Source organism: Oncorhynchus clarkii, chromosome 18 (genome assembly GCF_045791955.1).
Source record: "Oncorhynchus clarkii lewisi isolate Uvic-CL-2024 chromosome 18, UVic_Ocla_1.0, whole genome shotgun sequence".
NCBI classification, from domain to species: Eukaryota; Metazoa; Chordata; class Actinopteri; order Salmoniformes; family Salmonidae; genus Oncorhynchus; species Oncorhynchus clarkii.
The window spans coordinates 14,323,387-14,334,339 of record NC_092164.1 but is presented as its reverse complement, the minus strand read 5'-3'; the positions used below and the strand labels follow the sequence as shown (position 1 = coordinate 14,334,339).

Here is a 10,953-nt window from a genome sequence, read left to right as displayed (position 1 = left end):
TACAGTATGTGGAGATAAGCAGAGGCATACGTAGACACGCGCACAACTACAATCACACATAGAAATTCACACACGATCTGCATTGATAGATAGCCTATACACGCACTACATTGCCCAGTCTGTCTGGTATGCTTTATAGACTACTGTTTTTTTGACATGCACTGTCCACACTCCAGCAGACAAATCAATTAAATCATTATGTCAGATTTGAGCTACACCTCAATTGCTGGAAAATGATTATTTCTTAATTAACACAAATGATGATGACAAATGTGGGGTTTCAATAGTGGCTTCTTTCCTTGACACAGATGGTCGCCTTTTTCTGTATTATTTCTTACATTGTTAGCCCAGAAAATCTCAAGTGTTATTACCTACAACCAGGAAGAACTATTGGATATAAAGCAATGTCAACTTACCAACATTACGACCAGGAATACGTCTTTCCCAAAGTGAATCCTTTGTTCGGACCTCCACCCTGGACATGGGATCTTATCCCAGAGGCCGACGCAAAACAACGCGGTCGCCGCAGAAGAGGCAGACTGAGCGGCCTATTGGTCTCAGAAGGCGAGCACACCATCCACCGCTTCCGAGCATATTACTCGCCAATGTCCAATCTCTAGATAACAAGGTGAACGAAATTAGGGCACGAGGTGCCTTCTAGAGAGGCATCAGAGATGGTAACATTCTCTGTTTCACGGAAACATGGCTCACTCTGGATATGTCGTCAGAGTCGGTACAGCCACCCGGTTTCTTCATGCATCGGGCCGACAGAAACAAACATCTCTCTGGTAAGAAGAAGGGTGGGGGTGTATGCCTTATGATTAACGACTCATGGTGTAATAACAACAACATACAGGAACTCAAGTCCTTTTGTTCACCTGACCTAGAATTCCTTACAATAAATGCCGACTGCATTATCTACCAAGAGAATTCTCTTTGATTATAGTCACAGCAGTGTATATCCCCCCCAAGCAGATACCTCATTGGCCCTGAAAGAACTTCACTGGACTCTATGTAAACTGGATACCATACATCCTGAGGCTGCATTTATTGTAGCTGGGGATTTTAACAAAGCTAACCTCAGAACAAGACTTCCTAAATTCTATCAGCATATTGAATGCTGGTAGCATTCTGGATCATTGCTACTCTAACTTCCGTGATGCATACAAAGCCCTCCTCCACCCTGCCTTCGGCAAATCTGACTTGCTCCCAACCTATAGCCAAAAACTAAAACAGGAAACACCCGTGCTCAGGTCTATGAAATGCTGGTCTGATCTATCGGATTCCACGCTTCAAGATTGCTTCGATCACATGGACTGGGATATGTTCCGGATAGCCTCAGACAATAACATTGATGTATACGCTGACTCAGTGAGCAAGTTTATTAGCAAGTGCATTGGAGATGTCGTACCCACTGTGACTATTAAAACCTTCCCTAACCAGAAACTGTGGATTGATGGCAGCATTCGCGCAAATTTGAAAGCGCGAACCAACGCTTTTAATCATGGCAAGGTGACTGGAAACATGACCAAATGCAAACAGTGCAGCTATTCCATCCTCATGGCAATCAAACAAGCAAAGCATCAGTATAGAGACAAAGTAGAGTCGCAATTCAATGGCTCAAACACGAGACGTATGTGGTAGGGTCTACAGTCAATCACGGATTACAGAAAGAAAACCAGCCCCCGTTGGCGTCTTGCTCCCAGACAAATTAAACAACTTCTTTGCTAATTTTGAGGACAATACAGTGCCACTGACACGGCCCACTACCAAAGCCTGTGGGCTCTCCTTCACTGTGGCCAACGTGAGTAAAACATTTAAACGTGTTAACTCTCGCAAGGCTGCCGGCCCAGACGGCATCCCTAGCCGCGTCCTCAGAACATGCGCAGACCAGCTGGCTGGTGTGTTTACGGACATAGTCAATCAATCCCTATCTCAGTCTGTTGTCCCCACATGCTTCAAGATGGCCACCATTGTTCCTGTTTCCAAGAAAGCGAAGGTAACTGAACTAAATGACTATCGCCCCGTTGCACTCACTTCTGTCATCATGAAGTGCTTTGAGAGACTAGTCAAGGATCATATCACCTCCACCCTACCTGATACCCTAGACCCACTCCAATTTGCTTACCGCCCCAATAGGTCCACAGATGATGCAATCGCCATCACACTGCACACTGCCCTATCCCATCTGGACAAGAGGAATACCTACAGTGCCTTGCGAAAGTATTCGGCCCCCTTGAACTTTGCGACCTTTTGCCACATTTCAGGCTTCAAACATAAAGATATAAAACTGTATTTTTTTGTGAAGAATCAACAACAAGTGGGACACAATCATGAAGTGGAACCACTTCATGATTGTGTCCTACTTGTTGTTGATTCTTCACAAAAAAATACAGTTTTATATCTTTATGTTTGAAGCCTGAAATGTGGCAAAAGGTCGCAAAGTTCAAGGGGGCCGAATACTTTCGCAAGGCACTGTATGTAAGAATGCTGTTTATTGACTACCGCTCAGCATTTAACACCATGGTACCCTCCAAAATCATCTCTAAGCTCGAGGCCCTGGGTCTCAACCCCGCCCTGTGCAATTGGGTCCTGGACTTTCTGACGGGCCGCCCCCAGGTGGTGAAGGTAGGAAACAACATCTCCACCCCGCTGATCCTCAACACTGGGGCCCCACAAGGGTGTGTTCTCAGCCCTCTTCTGTACTCCAAGTTCACCCATGACTGCGTGGCCATGCACGCCTCCAACTCAATCATCAAGTTTGCAGACGGCACTACAGTGGTAGGCCTGATTACCAAAAACGACAACACGGCCTACAGGGAGGAGGTGAAGAGCCTCAGAGTGTGGTGTCAGGAAAACAACCTCTCACTCAACGTCAACAAAACAAAGTAGATGATTGTGGACTTCAGGAAACAGCAGAGGGAGCACCCCCCCCCCCCCCCCCCCATCCACATCGAAGGGACAGTGGTGGAGAAAGTGGAAAGTTTTAAGTTTCTCTGCGTACACATCATGGACAAACTGAAATGGTCCACCCACACAGACAGCGTGATGAACCTCAGGAGGCTGAAGAAATTTGTCTTTACACCTAAAACACTCACAAACTTTTACAGATGCACAATCGAGAACATCCTGTCGGGCTGTATCACCGCCTGGTATGGCAACTGCACCGCCCTCAACCACAAGGCTCTCCGGAGGGTAGTGTGGTCTGCACAACGCATCACTGGGGGCAAACCACCTGCCCTCCAGGGCACCTACAGTACCCAAAGTCACAGGAAGGCCAAAAATATAATCAAGGACAACAACCACCCGAGCCACTGCCTGTTCACTCTTCTATCATCCAGAAGGCGAGGTCAGTACAGGTTCATCAAAGCTGGGACTGAGAGACTGAAAAACAGCTTCAATCTCAAGGCCATCAGACTGTTAAACATCCCTAACATAGAGGCTGCTGCTAACATACAGACTCAAATCTCTGGCCACTTAAATAAATGGACTTCACAAAGTTATCACTAGTCACTTTAAATAACGTCACTTTAATAATGTCTACATATCCTACATTACTCATCTCATATGTATATATTGTATTCTATACCTTTACCTATCTTGCCTATGCTGTATGGCCATCGCTCATCCATATATTTATATGTACATATTCTTATTTATCCCTTTACATTTGTGTGTATAAGGTAGTTGTTGTGAATTTGTTACATTACTTGTTAGATATTACTGCATTGTCGGAACTAGAAGCACAAGCATTTCGCTACACTTGCATTAACAGCTGCTAACCATGTGTATGTGACCAATAAAATTCAAATTGATTTGATTTGACATGAACTGGGAAGTGAACAAAATATTCTCAGTAGACATCCACTTAACAGTATTTTAACCTTATTGAGAGGAGATTTAGAATATGTATATGCACCACTGTCCCATAAGAGTGGGGTACATTGAGGTTGACATTTAAAATGGTTAAGGGTTAAGGTTATGGTTAGGTACAGGTTATGGTTAGGGTAAGGGTAAAGGTAAGGGTAGGGGTTAAGGTTCCCGAGTGGCGCAGCGGTCTAAGGCACTGCATCTCAGTGCTAGAGGCGTCACTACAGACTTTGGTTTGATTCCAGGCTGTATCACAACTGGCCGTGATTAGGAGTTCTATAGGGCGGCGCACATTTGGCCCAGCGCCGTCCGGGGATAGGGTTTTGCCAGGGTAGGCCGTCATTGTAAATAATAATTTGTTCTTAACTGACTTGCCTAGTTCCAGCTAACTGGAATCTATTCGTATATGTTTTTTATAAGGCAATCGTTAAAGTTTTAGCGCACCTTTCGTACGTCATCATGATGGAAAAGCGGAAGCGGAAACAACTATTTGGCACAGTGTTTGCAAATCTTCTGGTGTGAGCATCAACGTCAATTAATTAATTCTTTACTCCCTAAAATGGCTCTTGAATCAAGAATCACACAAGAAGAGATTCGAAAAATACCCGAAAAGCCTATCGACCGAGAAAAGGTAGCTAGCTATAAGCGTTTTATCTTCGCTTGGTTTGTGAGACAGCAATTCGTTAACGTAACGTTAGCTAGCATTAACGAGCCTGCTGTGCTAGCAAACGCCGCTGCACTGCTTGAACTGTGCAAGTGACTCACACTTAAAACTCAACTAATTGGTTGTAGTTCTGTAAGTGGCTATACGGGCATTTAATATTTTTTCCTGCTACCGCATTTTCTAGGAGACTAGCCACGTGCCTGTCTAACTAACGTTAACTGTTTGTGTGTCTATAGACGTGTCCTCTTCTGCTGCGGGTATTTACGACCAACGGTGGCAGGCATCACAGAGGGGACGAATTCGCACGAGGACAAGTCCCTTCAAGTGAGCTGCAAATCTACACATGGTAAGAAGATATAAATGGTTGGCTGCACCTAGGGTCTAGAGCGTTGGGCCAGTAACCCAAAGGTTGCTAGATCGAATCCCCAAGAAGACAAGGAAATAATCTGTAGTTTGCCCCTGAACAAGGCAGTTAACCCACTGTTCCTAGACGTCATTGTAAATTAGAATTTGTTCTTAACTGACGTACCTAGATAAATAAAGATTTTTTTAAATGTGATAGCCAGTGCTCGAATTGGACAGAAATAGGTGCCGGGGTTGTGCTGAAAATCTTCCCTTTGCCAGAATTCACCCTCCTTCTAATTTCATTCATTTTGGCTAGAGTCAAATACTTTATGTAGAACAAACCAGACCAAAATTATGAATTAATGTATGTGTGTTATGTTAAACAGAGGGAGTAAAATGTTGGCAAGCAATAAACATTTCAGAACAACTATGGCTGAATTATTTTCCTTACACTTTAAAATATACTAGTTGAATAAGACATGGGAGAGATGACGAATTTTGGCAAAGAGATTTATTTATAGACTAATACAAAATCATTAATGGATTTCGGTGCGGGTGACATGGGCAGCCGCCGGGGTGGAACGGGGCCTGGGGGCGGGCGCTGATAGGGTGGTTCACCCAGGGCGCCATACAAGCTTGAACCGCCACATACACTTGAAACAAATAGCAGAACTGCAGAGAAATGCTTTCTGCTACTAAGATCTGAGTGAAGAGCAGAAATCTCAACTAGCAAACAAGTCGCAGAAATGAAGAACGCAAAGGGGGGGGGGGGGTTCTGGCAGGGGGGAGATTTTCGGCACAACACCGGTACTCATTTTGGGTGCTTATATTTAGGTGCAGGAGTGCCACAATACCTCTGAGCTAATATTCTATAAGAGGTGCATGAACTCAAGGAGTAAAACATGTGGTACTGACATTCTGCTCTGCCCAAGTTGAGCACTGGTGGTAGTGTTGTGTGTATTATACAGGGTACCATGGCTACATAATTTATCACCACAATAATCAAAACTATGTTGTGTCCTTCTCCTGAAGGATGGATGCCTCGCTAAAGGAGCTGACCAGCCTAGTGAAGGAGGTGTACCCTGAAGCTCGGAAGAAAGGAACACACTTTGGTTTCGCCATCGTTTATCCTGAGCCCAAAAGAAATGGCTACAGGTTAGTATATTACTCTCCGGCCCTAGCTTAAAGGTAGAGTCAGCGATATGACAGAGGCACAAAGTAAACAGTAGTGGGTCAGTTTTAAGAGCGTTGAAGCGCAAGTCTCAACTTCTCTGCTGTTTTGGTCCCATGGCTATCACGCTGTGTCAGCGTGATGTGAACCCATTCACATCTGCAGATACTGTGAGAGCGAAGTTTTGCATCTCAATATCTGTGGTGCTGCTCGTGGCAATGTCATTTTGTTGGATCTACCTTCAGAGCAACTGGACTCTTGTAGATTGAAGTCACGCTGTGCTCTATAATCTTGGACACAGGGTGTGCACGGTTTTGTTCCAGTCCAGTGCTAACACACCAGGGTTTCTGTTAGGAAAATGTGGCGGTGGACAACGTGACCAGGAAGATTTGAAAATGTGTCCATATGGCAGAGGCTGGTGATCTCGACTTTTAAATTCAATGACATTTTAATTGACATTTTTATGATTAAACATTTCACAATGATTTTGAGAAACAAAACCGTTATTGAAATGAAACTGGTCCAAGAAAATGAGTATCTGGAAATATAACTAGCAGGCAGAACGATAGAAATGGTAGGATAAATTGTAAGCTTCCCCAACTTGATACTCACGCGCTGCCTATGAAGCCTTTATAAAATAATTGCCTCCACGTTTCCATGGTTGGATTTTGCCTATAGGCTACTTTGAAGCAAGGTAAGACATGTCTCATAATATTAAATCAAATATTCAGGTTTCAAACAATTAAGTATTTAAAAAAACAAAATGCATACTGCCTCCAGCTCACATTGTAAAGTGGTGGATGTCGCGCTGATAGCTTGTTGGCCTGCACTTTCATAGTGAATGGGAGGCGTGCTTCAATTACCAGTTGAGAAATAAAAATGGTAGCTCTCTTTAATCGTGTACCAAAACTGTTAACATGCAATTGCATTTAGAAATTGTTGTGCATTGAATGGGCTGATAAATCACATGTTTTACTCCAGCAGTAACCAGTTGAGCTGCAGGAGAAATCCCGCTTAAAATAGGCTGTGTATGCATGTGTGATAGTTGTATTGGATAAATAAGATACACAATGAATAACAAATACACACAGGACAACTTGAATTCCACTAAATTATTCAAATGAACCTATAGACTGATAAGCATCTCAGTCAAATGTATTTCCATCCACTGGTCTTAACATCAATGATTAAAAAGTAATATTTTGCAACTGGATTTTTTTTAAATTTTGGCTGGCAACATTTATTTATTGGCTTCATTTTTTTTTTCTAGCTAAAAGCTGGCATTAGCTGGCTAATGGAAACCCTGTAACACACCTGACTTAATTAAAGTGAGACTCAGCGACATGTTGTCACGAGCAGCAGGATGAACCGCAGGGTTCAGATGAGTGCAATGCAAGACGTTGCACTGGCAAAAAAATATCTGCGTAGGTGCACTTCATGCCACTGCATTACTGACTTATTCTAAAATGGATTCAACATCCCATAATGATATAGAAAATCAGATTTTATTTGTTTATTTGAAAAAAATAGAGAAAAAAATGTGTATATACTTTACAGAAGTATTCAGACCCTTTACTCAGTACTAGGTTGAAGCACCTATGGCAGCAACTACAGCATCAAGTCTTTGAGTATGATGCTACAAGCTTGGCATACCTGTATTTGGGGGGTTTCTCCCATTCTTCTCTGCAGATCCTCTTAAGCCCTGTCAGGTTGTATGGGGAGCGTCACTGCACAACTATTCTCAGGTCTCTCCAGAGATGTTCGATCAAGTTCAAGTCCGGAATCTGGCTGGGCCACTCAAGTACATTCATAGACTCCAATGCAGTCACTCCTGCATTGTCTAGGCTGTGTGCTTAGGGTCGTTGTCCTTTTGGAAGGTGAACCTTCGCCCCAGTCTGAAGTCGTGTGCTTTGGAGCAGGTTTTCATCAAGGATCTCTCTGTACTTTGCTCCGTTCATCTTTCCCTTAATCCTGACAAGTCTCCCAGTCCCTGCTGCTGAAAAACATCCCCACAGCATGATGCCACCATACTTCACCGTAGGGATGCTGCCAAGTTTCCTCCAGATGTGAGTCTTGGAATTCAGGCCAAAGAGTTCAATCTTGGTTTCATCAGACCAGAATCTTATTTCTCATGGTGTGATAGTCCTTTAGGTGCCTTTTGGGAAACTCCAAGTGGACTGTCATGTGCTTTTTTACTGCGTGGCGGCTTCCGTCTGGCCATTCTACTATAAAGGCCTGATTGGTAGAGTGCTGCAGAGATGGTTGATTTTCTGGAAGGTTCTCCCATCTCCACAGAGGAACTCTGGAGCTCTGTCGGTGACCATCGGGTTCTTGGTCACCTCCCTAACCAAGGCCCTTCTCCCCCAATTGTTCTGTTTGGCCGGGAGGCCAGCTCTAGGAAGAGTCTTGGTGGTATCATACTTATTTCATTTAAGAATGATGGAGGCCACTGTGTTCTTGGCCATCTTCAATGCTGCAAAAATGTTTGATACCCTTCCCCAGATCTGTGCCTCGACACAATCCTGTCTCGGAGCTCTACGGACAATTCCTTTCGAGCTGGTTTGGTTTTTGCTCTGACATGCACTGTCAACTGTGGGACATTTTTATATAGACAGGTGTGCCTTTCCAAATCATGTCCAATCAATTGATTTTACCACAGGTGGACGCCAATCAAGTTGTACAATCTCAAGGATGATCAATAGGAACAGCAAATGATCTGAATACTTATGTAAATAGGGTATTTAAAAAAAAAAAAATGTTTTAAAAAAATAGAAAAATATTTTTTAAAAACAACTTGTTTTCGCTTTGTCATTATGGGGTTGTGTGTTGATTGATGAGGAAAACAATTAATTTAATACATTTTAGAATAAGGCTGTAACATATACAAAATTTGGAGAATGTCAAGGAGTCTGAATACATTCTGAATGCTCTGTAGTTGTTGCGGAAGTCGGCCTGACATTGCTGTTTGCTTTGTGCATTGCTGACTACCTTAAATCAACAGCTTGGTGGTCAGTGGATTAGGTAAATCGGCTGTTTGCCTTTTTTAAAAGTATTTAAACATGACCTCAGTTGTTTGATTGGATGATGTCATTATGAAAGTACTGTTGTCTCACCCACGGTCTCTATGGTTACAGAGTGAAAGACATCGGCAACACTGTGTCAGGCAGGAAGGGGGAAAATGACTCCATGACGCTACAGTCGCAGCGCTTCCAGATAGGAGACTACCTGGACATAGCCATCACACCACCCAACAGAGCCCCCCCACTTAACCCACGCATGGGCATGGGGAGGCCCTTCTGAACGCATCCACACCTGAACATAACCATCATATCACAAAACCCAAACCCACCTCTAAACATACATAAAGCCTTTCTGATCACACTGACTGACTGAGGAGACTACCGTGACTTTCAATAGGGCCATCCTTCAGATTTCACTGTCCCCCACATACATGCTTTTTTTGGGGCCTTTTTATCTTCTGATAGATCATATTTGTCAGACATGCATGTTAATTTTTTACCCTCTTGTCTCCCATCTTGGATAATGTGAAATAAAGTTGCCGTCTTTCGTCTTAAAACAATTTCTGTCATTCCTTTTTATAACGATACCAGCAGAAAGAGTGTTTGTGTAATGCCTTGTCTGGTGTAGTTGGGGTTGTTGCAATGTCATAATGGTTCCTATAGGGGGCAGCATTAATACACATACTGTTAACCCAGTCTAGACCCCTTCCCACTAGAACAGAGGAAGCCATCTGGGGCCTTGTTTCCTTTCATCCCAGCTCATCTGTTTCCGAAGGCTTCTCTTGGAATGTTTCTTTTTTTTTCATCTGTAATATACTTTTTCCCCCTTCTTTTTGTTCCCCCCCCCTCCTTGTGAAGAGTGATGTAATAAAGCTGTTGGCATGGTGATTACTAGACCCCTTATTTCTGGAATCCAGCCGTAATGAGGACGGAACATCAGGGCTGGCGAGCGCATCACAGATATGATGGATCCCTGTGGTCCTGCAGAACCAAACCTGTACTGTCATCTAGGCCAGGGAACCCCTCTGCCATCTGCTCATCTGGCTTGGATCCAGTTATTGAATCGGATGTTTTATATTGATGAATGTCTCTTATACTTCACTTAGGAGAGACCTTATAGACATATCAGTTGCCAGTAATTCTAATTGTTCTATATCTATGATCGACTCTACCAATAAGGATAGCCATTTTAATGTTCTGGGCTTATAGCTACAAAGCGTCTCAGAGTGCTGATCTAGGATCCGTTTGGCCTTTTAGATCGTAATTAAAATATATGGACAGGTCCTAGATCAGCACTTCTACTCTGAATTGCTTTGTGGACATGGGACCAGGTCTTGAATTCTGATGTAGCTTAAAAAAATGATTGTGTAAAAAAAGTGACAATGGCTTTCTTTCTAATATAATAATCCTCAGTGAGTTTGAAGACTTGTTTTGAAACCTGCTCCTGTCTCTGTGTTCTAAGGTCTCCGATGATTGATAATGCATCACTGCTAATGTTGCCAGTCATTAATTCACATTAGACACTGCTATTATTGGATGCATCAGACTGAGAAAAGGTTATGACACCATTGAGGGTTTTATTAGAGATTAATATTTGCACATATTAAATAAGAATCAAGTATGACATCAAAACATGGCCATATAGGGTGTTTACAGCTGTGTCCCCTGAGGGACAATAATGTTTTTCTTATCTTACATCTCTCGTATCTGCATAAGGCATCCCAATTTGTTTGTGGTGGTTGTCAACATTGTCTATGTGGCAACACATGCCTTGCAGTGTAAGTTGATGCATATTTCCTGAAGATATTCATCTGAGGCTAAGCGGTTTTGATGTGACTTTCCCATTTCATTCCTCCAATGGTTTCTACAGGGAACAGACACAA

General features: G+C 43.1%; 1 protein-coding gene across 1 annotated transcript; it reads left to right on the top strand.

Annotated features, from left to right (window-relative positions):
• Positions 1 to 4,348: 4,348 nt before the first annotated feature.
• LOC139372457 (histone deacetylase complex subunit SAP18-like) lies at positions 4,349 to 9,961 on the top strand. Its single transcript, XM_071112180.1, has 4 exons — positions 4,349 to 4,501; positions 4,771 to 4,880; positions 5,912 to 6,034; positions 9,185 to 9,961. Exons 1-4 carry the CDS (start codon positions 4,430 to 4,432, stop codon positions 9,348 to 9,350), a joined length of 471 nt encoding a protein of 156 aa, XP_070968281.1. The 5' UTR covers positions 4,349 to 4,429; the 3' UTR covers positions 9,351 to 9,961.
• Positions 9,962 to 10,953: the final 992 nt, after the last annotated feature.